The following is a 17,526-nucleotide window of genomic DNA, read 5'->3' as shown; positions in this document are numbered from 1 at the left end:
CTTGATGTTTTCCTGAGCTGCCCTGTACGCCCTATTGTGTTCTGCAGTGATAATTTCCAATTGCTCGATTTTTAGTTACGTCTATGACAACATTTTTGCAATAGCGAAATTGTGTAGCCGGGAATTAAGCAATTAAATCATTTTGAAAGCTTGCCAGAGTGGACAAGTCGCAGTGTATCGGGTGTACTTCTTCAGGGTTCACGACCTCTTTAAGCTTTTTTGGAATATGGCCCTTGTCGGGGAAACTAATCAAGTGGCGGGTTTTGCTACAAAACAACACTAAGCTTCGTTTACGCTGAAAACGTGCTTCTTCTAGAACAATTTGATTTCTGAAGCAGTTCACTGGTTGCTCTGTCGTTTTGACCGTGTAGGTCAGTGATAGTTCACTGTGAATAGTCGCAGCGTCAGACTGAGGCTCACTTTGTAAGGCAATAATATTCTGCCTCGAAAGAGCGTCGGCCACATGATTTTCTTTACCCGGTTTGTAGTGAATTTTTGCGTTATGACCGTCGATATACGCTTTCCATCTTTTTATCTTCGAATTCGGATTCCAATCAGACACCGTATATGCCAAAGGTTGGTGGTCTGTATAAATGTTGATATCGCGAGTGCCATACAGCTAGTTCTGTAATTTGCCTAACGCCCACACTATGGCCAACAATTACCTTTCGTTCGTGGCATAGTGTGACTCGCTCTCTTTCAGGGTCCTAGAAATCATTGTGATAGGTGTTTTTTCTTGCGATAGGATCACGCCGATACCGTTCGCGGAAGCATCCGTTAATAGGTCGAATGTTTTCCTAAAATCATGGTATCTGAGGATAAAATCTTCGGAAGCCAAGACATTTCTCAGATTTCTCCTCTCGAATGCATCCCTCTGCATGCTACCGAAGTCAAAAGGAGTTTTCCTAGACATGTGTTTGCTGATAGAGCCATTTTCTTCTTTCTGCAGGTCTGTCAAAGGCCTCGCGATTGCCGCGAAGTCTTTAACGAAACATCGGCTACGCCTAAAAATGGCCTAAACTCATACAGATTTGTAGGGTCTGGGTATTCATTAATCGCTTTTACTTTTCCTGGGTCGGTTTTTACATCACCATTGGTTACAATAAATCCAAGATATCCCACACTTTGCTTAAAAAAATGAGTCTTTCATTGGACACCTTCATGTTGGCATCACATAGACTTTTTAAAACCCAATGGTCTAACATAGTCTTCTTCATTTTCAGAACAAATAATGACGTCATCTACCTAAATATAGCAGATTAGATTTGCCAATTTGTTCTCGTATGACATCTTCGATCGCTTTTTGGAAGATGCTGTCAGCATTCATCAAACAGAACGGTAGTCGACAAAACTCATACTTTCCGCCGTTCACCGAGAAGGCGGGTTGAAAAATTTAATATTTTCTTACTTTTTATATATCTTGTGAACATCTATAGATTTGCTAAACAATTTTTTGCCACGCCCATTCTAGCACCCACAAACACAAAACACTCACGCCCACACTTTAAAAAAACTTTTTTTTTTCATTTTTATTTTTTTTTTTTTTCCAATTTTTACCTCAATTCCTGAAAATGTAAAAATTTCTCTTACACACTTTCACTAGCTGTGAATTGGGTATCGGGGAACTCCACTATAGCACTGTCTCTTGTTTCTTTTTTTTTTTTTTTTTGTCTGGCGTCTTTCTGCCGAACTTGTTATTTTACTTGATATTTTTCTGGGTGTCTAGATGTCTCATCAGTATGTGCAGTATGTCTCTTTCAGCACTCGTTTTTCTTCTTTTCTTTTCATTTCGAAGACTTTCCATTTTCTTTACCTTCAACCTTTAAATATTGGTCGAACTTTTTTAACGTGCTCTCTTGGTATACTTGAACCATATTGACTAGATAGTTATTTAAGTTAAAGGTTAAGTGTCCCTTTAACAGCGCCGACATCACATGTGCATCGCAGCTAGATTATGGAAACCTCTAGTAGCGTCAATATCACATAATATATGTACATACGTATATATTATATATGGTTGGTTAATAACTATGAAGCCTCCATGGTGCAATATATCTTTCAGGGTCCTAGAAATCATTGTGATAGGTGTTTTTTCTTGCGATAGGATCACGCCGATACCGTTCGCGGAAGCATCCGTTAATAGGTCGAATGTTTTCCTAAAATCATGGTATCTGAGGATAAAATCTTCGGAAGCCAAGACATTTCTCAGATTTCTCCTCTCGAATGCATCCCTCTGCATGCTACCGAAGTCAAAAGGAGTTTTCCTAGACATGTGTTTGCTGATAGAGCCATTTTCTTCTTTCTGCAGGTCTGTCAAAGGCCTCGCGATTGCCGCGAAGTCTTTAACGAAACATCGGCTACGCCTAAAAATGGCCTAAACTCATACAGATTTGTAGGGTCTGGGTATTCATTAATCGCTTTTACTTTTCCTGGGTCGGTTTTTACATCACCATTGGTTACAATAAATCCAAGATATCCCACACTTTGCTTAAAAAAATGAGTCTTTCATTGGACACCTTCATGTTGGCATCACATAGACTTTTTAAAACCCAATGGTCTAACATAGTCTTCTTCATTTTCAGAACAAATAATGACGTCATCTACCTAAATATAGCAGATTAGATTTGCCAATTTGTTCTCGTATGACATCTTCGATCGCTTTTTGGAAGATGCTGTCAGCATTCATCAAACAGAACGGTAGTCGACAAAACTCATACTTTCCGCCGTTCACCGAGAAGGCGGGTTGAAAAATTTAATATTTTCTTACTTTTTATATATCTTGTGAACATCTATAGATTTGCTAAACAATTTTTTGCCACGCCCATTCTAGCACCCACAAACACAAAACACTCACGCCCACACTTTAAAAAAACTTTTTTTTTTCATTTTTATTTTTTTTTTTTTTCCAATTTTTACCTCAATTCCTGAAAATGTAAAAATTTCTCTTACACACTTTCACTAGCTGTGAATTGGGTATCGGGGAACTCCACTATAGCACTGTCTCTTGTTTCTTTTTTTTTTTTTTTTTGTCTGGCGTCTTTCTGCCGAACTTGTTATTTTACTTGATATTTTTCTGGGTGTCTAGATGTCTCATCAGTATGTGCAGTATGTCTCTTTCAGCACTCGTTTTTCTTCTTTTCTTTTCATTTCGAAGACTTTCCATTTTCTTTACCTTCAACCTTTAAATATTGGTCGAACTTTTTTAACGTGCTCTCTTGGTATACTTGAACCATATTGACTAGATAGTTATTTAAGTTAAAGGTTAAGTGTCCCTTTAACAGCGCCGACATCACATGTGCATCGCAGCTAGATTATGGAAACCTCTAGTAGCGTCAATATCACATAATATATGTACATACGTATATATTATATATGGTTGGTTAATAACTATGAAGCCTCCATGGTGCAATATAAGCAATTTTAATAGATTTTCTTACGATGGATTTTCAGTAATAGAACTATGCGTCCATAAACAAAGACTGCAAATTGTGACAGCCGTCTAACAAGCTTACATACATTTACCTATCTTTATCTATACATAACCACCCACTTGTGCATACATATATAGTTAGGTCCCACAGTTATTGTATCGTACTCCTCGGGAAATAAAACACGAAATATATTGTTAACTCAACACTACGCCCATATCTCTCTTGCTCGTTGGATCGGCAGAAGTTTCACAGTTTTAGGACTACTTACAATTAACGTAAACGTTAAAACGCTTGCTAACTGAAGGAGGTATTCCATTAGATGCGATGCAATTATATCCTCCCATATCGGAACGATGTAAATTTGTTAAGACCAGCCTTTCTCCTTCAACCGTCTTTACACCTGCAAATTTTAAATTAAATTTATTTATAAAAATCAATTACGTAGTTTTTAAAGACAATTCATAAAAATATTATTTAGGTGTTTTATATTAACAATATTAAATGTGAACTTCAAACTTTGTGACAAAACTTTAGAGCTATTACGCTACACTCCACCTTATGGTCTTACATATGGTATGGCAGAACCTATTCAACTCAATAATAAATATATTCCCTAGCAATATAGAGATTTTAAGTAAACAAAACCAAAAATATATTTAAGGAAAAAAATAGAATACTATTATCGATTTGCTCTATAATTAAATACCAGTTACTCAGCATTCTTAAAAGTGTGGTCGCGACAATTTTGGGCGGTTTGTAGGCGTTAGAAAGGGCGTAGCCAAATTTAAATTGGCAAGACAAGGTTAGTGGGCGTAAAAACCAATTTGTTTGAGTAATCGACAGAAATTTAAAAATGTACAATTGGAATCTGCATGCTTGAGCTCATCTTTCTTTCTAGCTTTCTAGTTCCTGAGATTAAAGCGTTCATTTGGACAGACGGACGGAGAGACTGGCACGGCTAAATCGACTTTCGCTGGCGATTATGATCTAAAAGATATATACTTTATATCTAGACTGAAGCACGTATTTAGACTATATGCCACTCTTCCCGATTGGAACATTTTAAGAAAATTACAGGCGTCGCATATTTCAAGTTCTATACTTCGTCTCCCTGCTCCTGATGTTCTCATCTTTGTAGTTTCAGACAAATAGTCACTATGGCTTAAAGTTCTCAACTGTTATTTTGCCATTCTTGCGCCCAGCGTCAAATATCTGTCAAATTTTAAAACCTATCCACCAGATACCATTTCTGTATTTTTTCTGCGGCAGGGGATCAACGAACTAGGCACACATCTTGGCCCTTCGGGTAAGCAATTTGGATACAGCAGTCACATACAGCTCCGATGTACAACAACATATTCCTATTCTCTGTGTGTCGATAGAGATAACCCGGTACATGATATCCCGCAAATTTCTCATTCCGTTGGCATGGTCCTATAGCCTTCTGGCTGCGGTTACTGCATTGAATGTCCCGAAGTCTACTGTTGCAACTTCAGTCCCGATACCTAGGCGTTGACTTATCCTTTCTTCTTGTTTGACCGGCTGCTTATTTATTGCCGTTATCATGATCCTGTACACAGCAACCGTCGATGCACCCGTTCCAAGTAAGTCATATCTGCTGTTAAGAATCCGTCGATATCCTCAGCAACAAACTAGCTTCGGCAATTGCCTAAAAAATAAATGGAGACCGTGACAGGACGCACTTAAGAGTCGGAGCAGTTTAAGAAAAGGGGAATGCACAATTGAAAACCATGAAACCATGACAACATAAAAAGGATATCAGCATGTGTAGAATCCAGTCCGACAGAAAAAACATGATCTGCCATTTGCAATCATATTTTCGACAATAATTTCATCCGCAAAAGAAAACAGGAGTTAGAGTACGTCGACGATAGCCGTGCTACAGATGAAGTCATGTTTGTCGAAACAAAAAGAAAATTAAACACAACTTTCTGCAATCATCAATATAACAACAAGGGCACAATGTAATTTTGTACATAGTGACCAAGGATAACTACACCAAGACATTTTCTGGTCTTAAGGGATGTTACGATAACAATTCAGTTATCGAGCCAGTTTTAAGCCTTTGCAAAAACAACAAGCTATTTTCAAGTCAAATGCGATAGCACTGTTGCGATTAGTTGATAGAGGATTGCATTTTCACATCAATGTCAGTTCTCAGAATGTTGTCAACGCGTCTAAATCAATCACCGTCACGGTGGCTCACATCATAAGCCCTAATCGTTTCCATCATCTCCATCGAGAGTTCAACTGTTTATCTGTGTCTAGTGTAATGCTGCCAATCATTACATTTCCCAATGCAAATGGTTCATCAAACTTAAGCTAGCTTATCGCAAGGAATTCAGAAGGATATTTGCATTGTGTTTTAACTGTCTAAAGAAAACGCATGCTGCAGCAGAGTACCCGTCGAGTTGCCAATCAGCCAATAAGAATAGCATATGATTCTTCTCATCAAAATTGAAGAATGTTTTTAAGCCATTTGTAGTAGGCAATGCACATAGATGAAGACATGCCTATTCTCATCGACACAAGTTTTGGCTGGGCAATGTTGGAAGCACCACATGGACACTAGCGCCAGCGCGAGAAAAATGTAACGTTGCATATGAACAACCGTCTCTCGACGTAGATATCTCGCGATTTTGGGAAGTGGAGGAGTACATCAGGTGACGACCAACTCTTCCTTAGGAAGAAAGCATTACAACATTACGAAAATACTTCTTTCACTGAGTTCGGACTTTCGGACAATCGTGCGACCCATCTGCCAAAAAAAGTAACCTCCTCGAACGTACGCTAAATAGGAATCTATAGCGAAATTTATGCGAGAATACTTTGGTAGAGGTTACATGTCATCTATTAAAATAAGCAATAAAGATGAACCGCATAACTTTATTTCTCAACAAAGCCTGACGAGCACGAAAACTACTTAAAGTTTATACGAAGCTGAATATGCTCTATATATACTGATCACTAAGTTGATGACCTTTAAACATGCGCAGACGATCTGGAAACAGTACGAAGGTGTCGACTGCAACGCTCATTTCGGCTGAAAAAGTAATAAAGTCAAAAACTATGCAAATAGGATTTGATCAAAAACTATGCAAATAGGATTTGATCGCTACGTCCAAATAAAAAGATCAAAAAAGGTTCAAAGATCAACCCGAACAAGCTTAGTCATCAAACTGAGACCCAAGCGTACACCAACAGATTTGGAATATTGGCAGATAACGATTGGGATCTACCCCCAGAACTTATAAGCGGGACATAAAGAGCCAATAAATATTTCCCCATCAATATACAACCACAATTCCTTAATGACAATCATATAAACGTCATGCTTCTGTCGGAAAGACATCTTACTGCTGAAAACAACTTACAAACTAGCGGCTTTTTGTTCTACGGAGCAAATCATCAAGACGGAAAAGCACACGGCGGAAACGGTTTCCTGATTAGAAATCACATCAAACACCACTACCATAGTGAGTTTGCAAACAACAACTTGCAGGCGACTTCTATAAAAAACTATAAACGGCAACCCCACCCTTGCAGCAACATCAAAGAGATTATAAAAAAATTATAAAGAATCAACTTAATCCAAAAAAAAATTACAGGACGTTATTTAATATTAAGCTTCCATACTGTGCTGTACTATTTCCCTGTTCCTTAACGCCATCATAAATGTAGGGATGGATGGAAAAAGTCTATTATAGTTATGATACCAAAGGCAAGAAAGGGTCATTCAGTTTCTTCATCGTACAGACCCATAAGCCTATTTTCTTGTCATTCGAAACTATTTGAAAAATCTGTGATTACCCGGATCATCCCCTACTTGAGGACCCCTTATTCCAGCGCATCAGTTCGGATATTGAAAGAAACACAAAACCATTGAACAAGTCAGTCGAATAACATCAGAAATAACTGCTCTCAAAAATAGGAATATTGCTCTAAAATATTTTTGGATGTCTCTCAGGCTTTTGCCAAACAACAGGCTTTTACAGACCAACACATGAAAGTGTATTTCTTTAACAGAGCATTTGCTGTGAGATACAACTCTGATATATGAACGACCACGACATAAACGCTGGAGTTCCCAAAGGCAGCGTACTTGGAGCTACGCTGTATGTCCTTTATGAGCAGACATACCAACAAGCAAAGTACTAACGACTTCATCCATCCAAATTCCATGTACAAGCAAAAACTCAACTCTCTTGTTACTTAGTGGCCGTGCAGAACTAGCTATTTGAGTGGCGAATCAAAACAAACGAACAAAAAGTGTAGCATGTGACACTCATACGCTATCGAAAGACTGCCCATCGATTACCGTAACGACACCATAATCCCGAAAGCAAATAAATGCACCTCGACCGAACATTCACCAAGCATATCGAAGGGAAAAGAACGCATATTCAGCTTAAGGCTATTAGCCTCCATTTGCTTCTTAAGTCTCGATCATCTCTATGTCTATACTACAGGGTCTTACTCTATAATTCCGTATTAAAACCAATTTGCCAGCAGCATTAATATTTATATTATTCAAAGGGCTCAATCGGACATAGTGAGAACAATCACTGGTGCCCTGGTATATCCGTAACGAAAATATCCAAAGAGACCTGAACATCAGATCCGGCAGAGAAAAAATAAATCAACAGAAACATAAGTAAATTAGCAAATTAACTTTACATCCTAACAACCTGGCGAGAGGTCTACCGCGGGTTTTCGACTAAACGATGATCATTAGATCCGTATTTTTCCAGAATACAGTTTCTAAAACTGTTAAATATTGTATTTAATTAAGATTTGAAAAATTGTTGTTAGTCTCATAATTTCTGATAAGATGCTTTAAAAAAGCATGTTATATTAAAAAAAGAATTGGGTTCTTGTAGGATTCTTAATAGTCCATTCGTCGGATCGTCTACATGGTAAACGCCCATTATAGACATGAGTCGACTTCTGTAATCTTTTCATGACAACGTGTTAGGGAATATCCCTAACTGTATAATTGGGTCAAGGGACGGTACAGGCGCCACAGTACAAACACGGATAAAAAGAGGACGTCATCTGAAATACTTTGTAAAAAAAAGTAGAAAAACAGTTCGTTACATGAAAAACTGTATGGCAACTAAGCGAATTGAATTCATTAATAATAAGGTAGAGCTTTACGCTTGCATGCACTAACAATGGTGATAGTAAGACGGAGCTTATTGAAAGAAGAGCGATTTAACGAATACCAATAGAATGATGTCAGATGATTAGTCAGATGAAACTGTAATCTTTGTTGTAATAGTTTGAAATGACTAGCTGCGTCCAATGCACTGCTGCACAATCGCAGCAAGCTACAAAGAAAATTATATGGATAAGTCTTTTTTTCAAATGTAATAATATTTATGGACTATTCTTTTCTGCCCTTTTTCTTAATCTCGCAAGCATACCAGTGTCATACTTCTTAGTGAATCTTAACGAAGTCGTTACCATGGCCTCCCAACTTTGAGGACAGCCGCTATGCAAGCCTAAGCAAGTGCCTCAAAGCTAAGACATAACGCATATACGTTAAGTTCTCGGAGGAATTCCCTGAACTCCCCGAAACCTCACAACAAAACCCGAGATTCTTACTTATTGCCTCCAAAAACTCAGTAAAGCCTCTCACTAATTTTTCTTCCAACAACAACAACCCAAAACTCTTACAAACTCCTCAACCTCTTATGCTGCTGCAGCAAAAACCCAACCAACAACAACAACAAACTCAAAAACAAAAATGAGCTGCGATAAGCGGCGTGCTCGCCGATTCGGTCGGTGTTAGATCAGTCTGGCAGACCAGTCGGTAATTACAGCCCTATGTACCTCATACGAAAAAACAAATACAATCACCGAAAAAACTCGTGCTGTCTTATTAGAAGCACAAGAACTTCTACCCAAGAACCCAACAAAATGTACTCCCTTTACGACTCCAATTCATTACTACGTAACACAACTGAATACTCGGATACTTCAATGGAGGACAATCCCCTATTCTTTTTTACACCATACAGCTTAGTCTTGGTAGTGTAATTATCAATTGGTTTTTACCAATATGGTTTTTAACCCCATATACCCTCATATAGCCCATCGTTGTAGCTGGGTTATCCTAAATAATCTTCTTCTTTCCCTATATCAATATGCCTCTATATGGTATTTAGCACAGATTACACTCCTCCTCTACCATAGTACAAGACTTCTAATGCTAATTGGGGATATTTTTGAACAGGAATTAGAGATTTGTGTAGCAAACTGGAACGATCAAGTTTCCCGGGTGACCACATAAATTTGTTGGGACGAACAAGCAAACTCTCTGAGCTAGCCGTTGCAATTCGTAGCAAGGAGAACTAAGGAAAACAGTTCGTTACACCACATACAAAAAGTGCTCCCTCCTTACCCTCTCCCACTCGCTGCATACTCGGAGAACCAGGTCTGCCCAGCGTATCAGTTCGCATATTAGATTGTACCATGCATCTTCTTCCAAAACTATTCGCCACACCTAACACCCTTTGAAAAAAGATTTCTGCGCCATATTTAAGCAGAAACGCAAATACAAATGCCTCCCTACGCTCAGGTGCTGTACCATTTACTGCACACAGCTCTGCCCGCCGCCTCTTAGACCACATCAGGCTATAGCTTGGCGGCCTTACTGGTCCTCGAAAAAACCCAACATCAATACCAATTTGGCGAGTTCTATAAAGAACAAAACTACGAGTTCCTATTTTATAAGCCATTTTCTGTTTGAAAAATATTCGATCGGCAACAGTATCTGGCTATACACCAATGACTCTAAATCGGCCGAAGCAACTTCCTTCGCTGTTGTTTGCGAACACAACATTATCGCTGGAGCGTACCTGCCCTTTTATAACTCATTCCTCACCGCCGAGGCTTTCGCTATACTAAAAGCCTGTCAGTTCGCTGCTTCAAACAGAGGGCAATTTGTAATTTGCACCGACAGCCTTTCTACGATATCTGCCCTACAAAACAGGCTCCACAGCGACCCAACCATACTGTCAATCAAGAAGATCTCTACTGCAAATCAGAAGAATCCCGGGTTCCTGGTAGCGAAGATGCAGCAAAGGTCTGCCCCAACGATACTCTTCAATCCCATAAATGCCAAGTACATTAATAATTTAATCCGAGATCATATTGACGAGGCGAGCAAGCTACATGGTCACTCTTCAGAAATAGATACTCTGCTATCAACCCGAGCTGCACCAAAACTAACTTCTCCCCCAACCTCGGGAGACGAGTATGCGCTTATCCGTTGCAACCTATCCGTTGAACACATCTTGGACACATGCCATGAACTTGAGAGCATTTGGTTCACATTCCCTCAAAAGCAAACATTATAAATCTTTTATCTTTAAATCAAACATTATAATAAAAACTAAATTCGATATTTGAGACGGCATATGTAAATAAAGTTTCGAGTCGAAGGCCCCAGTAGCCAGTACTTGTTTTCAACATAATATATATTATTAATATATATATTATATATATATTAAGTTTAGTTTTTAATACCAGATATAATCTTAAAATAGTAAAATAGGAAAATGTTTATTACTAAAACCTAGTTAGATAAAAGGCCAGTGTCGAGTCTCGCAGCCGCCAGCAGCACCCAAATTTATGTCCAGTTGTTGTCTACATTGGAGAAAACAATTAGTCCACGGCACCTCAGCTTTATCTATGCGGATCAGCTGCACATCGCTCTCTTGTACTCTCGCCTGCATCTATGTCGTTGCGGTATGCTGTTCGCTCTGACTCTCATTCTCGTTTTCGTACCCCATGCATGCGCATCGCTGCCAAATTCCTCGAAGAAACAATAAATAACATCGCTTGAATTCGCTACCATAAAAATCGTCTTTCATTCGCAATAAGGCTAACAATAATGCTTTTTAGCCCAACAGTCAGATTAGATATTTTAATCTTACCAGGAAAAAGATCAAGGGCAGAAATAATGAAGGTTAGTACGTAATTAACGGCTAGAGGCTTATTTCTTGATAACAAGATTATAATTAATACAAAAATACATTTGATTGTAGAAATAAAAAGTGGAGAGAACGTGGTAATAGAAACCTGATAGTAAAAGGCAAGAGGCCAGAGAGCGGCTGTGCACTGGACAAATTGATATACCAAGGCCTAAAGGCACGCAAGAATTTAAAGCAAGTGAAAGTCAAAGGTGATCTGACCGTAAAAGTAAGCAGGGAGGAAGACTTCTACGTCGAGGTGACTCGAACGAGGCAAGTCATCGAATGAAGGCAGATGTAGTTGAGGTCCTTTAGGCAGAACGCGGCTAAGTCGAGGAGCCTTGCCATATCACATATTGAAATCTGACCAATATGACCAACTTAATTTCAGGAAGAAATTTCGTGTTATTACTTTAGTAGAAAACAAGCAAGAAGTATCCCGAAACAGCATCGCATCAGAGTCATCATATTGCCATTGAATATAGATATCAAATTTTGTAGAGAAGAGCTGAATATAAAGATCAATAAGCCCATAAGCCATTTTACCATGACATTACTGTTTTACACGTAATGACTTTATACAGTATTTTTGCGCCGATCAAATATGCTCGCAGCAGTGAAAGTTTTGCTCTCTTTAGTTCGTTAGAAGCCTTATGGAAAATCTTCCGTCGAATCGTCTTTATGGTAAGCGCCCATTTTTGATGACAGCCGTCAATTATTGTTGCCCTTCAGGACCACGTATAAGATTCGTGGCAGTTTTCTTTTGTTTCGCGCGTACTATTTTCCGAGCAAAGAACTAATGCTTTCTCGAATCCATCAGCCTAGAGCACTACAGCGTCTATTAGGTATTTCCATTCTGTTCCAGCTCTCGAAAAGCGCACCATTTTGGTGACCTGTTTTTGAAGCTAATCTCACGTATGAAGAGCTCCTGACTGTCCTCATAAAAGCTATTCTCAATTCGCGACCGATCGCACCTATTTCAGATGACTCTAACAGCGGAGCTGTTCCAGATGAACTCCTTCACAGCTCTGCAATGGATTGCGATGATACTTCCCGTTGCGATACAACACCCAATGTCCGCTTATCTCATTCATCAAACAACAGTTCTGGCGATTATGGCACAGGGACAACATCTATACGCTCCAAGTAAGCAAATCCCTAAGCCAAAATTCAGGACGGATAATTTGATAATTGTTCACAAGGAAAACCAACCTCCACAATGCTGCAACTTAGTAAGAGTCAACTAAAACTCAGTCATCCCTGGAAGAGACAAGCGGTACAGGTGGTAGATTTCCACACAAAAAACGGCCCCCTACGAAGGACAATTCATAAAATGCTCGTCTTCCCTTTAACTGTAATTAAAAGATGCGGTCTTTCAGCAAAGGGAGTATGTCGGAAGAATGTTAAAATATCGCAACTCTTTTAAGTATTGTAGCTTAAATGCCAACTGTGACAGCGCCTGCACAAAGGCTATATTTTAAAACTAATCTTTTTTTTTGAGTTGCTCCAATAGACTTACAAACTTGATGGGCAATTGACGGAAAATGCCTCGCTCTCATCTTTTCACTCTCGCGTTATTCCCATTAGGCTAGAGCTGGCCACCTTCATTACACAATGACATCGAACTTAAGAATCTATAGTTAATTTACGGCCGTACATGACAAGTCATCCAATGCACCAAATGCAATTGGGTCATCTCGAAGAATAGATTCTCAACAGACGAAAACCCAAAACAAATGGTCCATCTTGTGTACCAAAGAAAATAATCCCATTCGGCCAGCCAGCCTTCATTAAACGGAAGCAGTTATTTTGTATGCAAAAATGGTCTTGGCCACATTAAACAAAAATAAGGAACCACAACCAATGTTCAAAATCGAGTTAAAGCCAGAGAACCAGACACTGAAAAAATGAAGTTTACCCAATCTTATAGATGCAGCTCCTATTGCATCGGCGAATTACAGATGCAGAGCCACACTAAGCTTAATGTACACTGAAATCTATTTCCGTAGTATGTAGATCATGGCAATCTTCCATAAGAACAAGGAAGACATGTCTGTAAAAATGTGCCGCAACTGCGCTGAAAGTCATACAGCGCATTGGCGTGGCTGTGTAGTATACAATGAACTAAAAAGCCTCCTTAACAAACGTTGAGAATGAATACGCGCACAGACCACCCAAGTCAGTCACACTTTGCCACAATCGTCCCCGGCGGTGCCTTCCACCGTCAAGAAAGATCTATGTATAAGTATAACACGTTCATGGCGTCGGACCAGTTGTGTATAGAGACGGGTAGTTTGGTAACTTGCTGATGTTTTTGGATTCATGTAGCGCGTTTGGTAGGTATGGTAAGAGGTCCAATTGGAGTGACCCGATTGCGAGTAAATTGGTGTGGGTTGTCTCGTTTATGTCCACTCATTTATGTCTCGTATGCTCATGCTGCATATATGGAGGACGATCTTTGCTTTAGTCGAATCCAAGTCAGCGTGGAACATGGATTTGTATGTTATCTGGGAGCTGTTCGATGTATTCCTGCCACACTCGGCGAGCGTGCATGGTAAAGAATTATCCCAGTCCAGTGCTCGAGAACTGCTATCGTTTTGCTGAAAGCGGAAGTTTCATACGTCTTTCAGGAGGATCTTTGACATGACGATCACGGATGCTAAGAACCCCAATGGGTCAAAAAGTCGTGCCACTGTGGATAAGACTGATCGTTTAGAATGGTAGGATTGATCTTGAACTTGATTTGGAATCCATAGACGTCGTTGCTGGGCTGCAAGTACAAGCGAAGTGTCTTATTTGTGTCCTTGTCCACTTCGAAGATCGAAGTGTTGCATATATCACCTGCAGGAATGTGGTGTAAAAGCTGTGTGTTTCGCTACCCATGCCAGCTCACTTAAGTCCGCCTATGACATCGTTTCGTACTTGGAGCGCACCGTCCAGGGTTTCATGTCCATTTTGCACATTGAATACGTACATCTCCCATTGTAAGACATTTTCTGTCTTCAACCAAGGTGGGCCGTGGTACACAAAAACAGTTCGTTACACCACATACAAAAAGTGCTCCCTCCTTACCCTCTCCCACTCGCTGCATACTCGGAGAACCAGGTCTGCCCAGCGTATCAGTTCGCATATTAGATTGTACCATGCATCTTCTTCCAAAACTATTCGCCACACCTAACACCCTTTGAAAAAAGATTTCTGCGCCATATTTAAGCAGAAACGCAAATACAAATGCCTCCCTACGCTCAGGTGCTGTACCATTTACTGCACACAGCTCTGCCCGCCGCCTCTTAGACCACATCAGGCTATAGCTTGGCGGCCTTACTGGTCCTCGAAAAAACCCAACATCAATACCAATTTGGCGAGTTCTATAAAGAACAAAACTACGAGTTCCTATTTTATAAGCCATTTTCTGTTTGAAAAATATTCGATCGGCAACAGTATCTGGCTATACACCAATGACTCTAAATCGGCCGAAGCAACTTCCTTCGCTGTTGTTTGCGAACACAACATTATCGCTGGAGCGTACCTGCCCTTTTATAACTCATTCCTCACCGCCGAGGCTTTCGCTATACTAAAAGCCTGTCAGTTCGCTGCTTCAAACAGAGGGCAATTTGTAATTTGCACCGACAGCCTTTCTACGATATCTGCCCTACAAAACAGGCTCCACAGCGACCCAACCATACTGTCAATCAAGAAGATCTCTACTGCAAATCAGAAGAATCCCGGGTTCCTGGTAGCGAAGATGCAGCAAAGGTCTGCCCCAACGATACTCTTCAATCCCATAAATGCCAAGTACATTAATAATTTAATCCGAGATCATATTGACGAGGCGAGCAAGCTACATGGTCACTCTTCAGAAATAGATACTCTGCTATCAACCCGAGCTGCACCAAAACTAACTTCTCCCCCAACCTCGGGAGACGAGTATGCGCTTATCCGTTGCAACCTATCCGTTGAACACATCTTGGACACATGCCATGAACTTGAGAGCATTTGGTTCACATTCCCTCAAAAGCAAACATTATAAATCTTTTATCTTTAAATCAAACATTATAATAAAAACTAAATTCGATATTTGAGACGGCATATGTAAATAAAGTTTCGAGTCGAAGGCCCCAGTAGCCAGTACTTGTTTTCAACATAATATATATTATTAATATATATATTATATATATATTAAGTTTAGTTTTTAATACCAGATATAATCTTAAAATAGTAAAATAGGAAAATGTTTATTACTAAAACCTAGTTAGATAAAAGGCCAGTGTCGAGTCTCGCAGCCGCCAGCAGCACCCAAATTTATGTCCAGTTGTTGTCTACATTGGAGAAAACAATTAGTCCACGGCACCTCAGCTTTATCTATGCGGATCAGCTGCACATCGCTCTCTTGTACTCTCGCCTGCATCTATGTCGTTGCGGTATGCTGTTCGCTCTGACTCTCATTCTCGTTTTCGTACCCCATGCATGCGCATCGCTGCCAAATTCCTCGAAGAAACAATAAATAACATCGCTTGAATTCGCTACCATAAAAATCGTCTTTCATTCGCAATAAGGCTAACAATAATGCTTTTTAGCCCAACAGTCAGATTAGATATTTTAATCTTACCAGGAAAAAGATCAAGGGCAGAAATAATGAAGGTTAGTACGTAATTAACGGCTAGAGGCTTATTTCTTGATAACAAGATTATAATTAATACAAAAATACATTTGATTGTAGAAATAAAAAGTGGAGAGAACGTGGTAATAGAAACCTGATAGTAAAAGGCAAGAGGCCAGAGAGCGGCTGTGCACTGGACAAATTGATATACCAAGGCCTAAAGGCACGCAAGAATTTAAAGCAAGTGAAAGTCAAAGGTGATCTGACCGTAAAAGTAAGCAGGGAGGAAGACTTCTACGTCGAGGTGACTCGAACGAGGCAAGTCATCGAATGAAGGCAGATGTAGTTGAGGTCCTTTAGGCAGAACGCGGCTAAGTCGAGGAGCCTTGCCATATCACATATTGAAATCTGACCAATATGACCAACTTAATTTCAGGAAGAAATTTCGTGTTATTACTTTAGTAGAAAACAAGCAAGAAGTATCCCGAAACAGCATCGCATCAGAGTCATCATATTGCCATTGAATATAGATATCAAATTTTGTAGAGAAGAGCTGAATATAAAGATCAATAAGCCCATAAGCCATTTTACCATGACATTACTGTTTTACACGTAATGACTTTATACAGTATTTTTGCGCCGATCAAATATGCTCGCAGCAGTGAAAGTTTTGCTCTCTTTAGTTCGTTAGAAGCCTTATGGAAAATCTTCCGTCGAATCGTCTTTATGGTAAGCGCCCATTTTTGATGACAGCCGTCAATTATTGTTGCCCTTCAGGACCACGTATAAGATTCGTGGCAGTTTTCTTTTGTTTCGCGCGTACTATTTTCCGAGCAAAGAACTAATGCTTTCTCGAATCCATCAGCCTAGAGCACTACAGCGTCTATTAGGTATTTCCATTCTGTTCCAGCTCTCGAAAAGCGCACCATTTTGGTGACCTGTTTTTGAAGCTAATCTCACGTATGAAGAGCTCCTGACTGTCCTCATAAAAGCTATTCTCAATTCGCGACCGATCGCACCTATTTCAGATGACTCTAACAGCGGAGCTGTTCCAGATGAACTCCTTCACAGCTCTGCAATGGATTGCGATGATACTTCCCGTTGCGATACAACACCCAATGTCCGCTTATCTCATTCATCAAACAACAGTTCTGGCGATTATGGCAAAGGGACAACATCTATACGCTCCAAGTAAGCAAATCCCTAAGCCAAAATTCAGGACGGATAATTTGATAATTGTTCACAAGGAAAACCAACCTCCACAATGCTGCAACTTAGTAAGAGTCAACTAAAACTCAGTCATCCCTGGAAGAGACAAGCGGTACAGGTGGTAGATTTCCACACAAAAAACGGCCCCCTACGAAGGACAATTCATAAAATGCTCGTCTTCCCTTTAACTGTAATTAAAAGATGCGGTCTTTCAGCAAAGGGAGTATGTCGGAAGAATGTTAAAATATCGCAACTCTTTTAAGTATTGTAGCTTAAATGCCAACTG

The 17,526-nt window shown here is 39.7% G+C and overlaps 1 protein-coding gene across 1 annotated transcript in view; it reads right to left on the bottom strand.

The window, feature by feature from the left end:
- The window catches only part of LOC26526371 (lachesin), a 182,502-nt gene that overhangs the window by 47,967 nt on the left and 117,009 nt on the right, over positions 1 to 17,526 (bottom strand). The window contains exon 6 of the mRNA XM_015157306.2: positions 3,700 to 3,831. Coding sequence (XP_015012792.2) covers positions 3,700 to 3,831 — 132 coding nt within the window. The remainder of the gene's footprint in view (positions 1 to 3,699; positions 3,832 to 17,526) is intronic.

Source organism: Drosophila erecta, unplaced genomic scaffold, assembly GCF_003286155.1.
Source record: "Drosophila erecta strain 14021-0224.00,06,07 unplaced genomic scaffold, DereRS2 tig00000246-arrow-arrow-pilon, whole genome shotgun sequence".
Lineage (NCBI taxonomy): Eukaryota > Metazoa > Arthropoda > Insecta > Diptera > Drosophilidae > Drosophila > Drosophila erecta.
The sequence above is the reverse complement of the archived record's forward strand: the minus strand, read 5'-3'. Positions and strand labels throughout refer to the sequence as shown.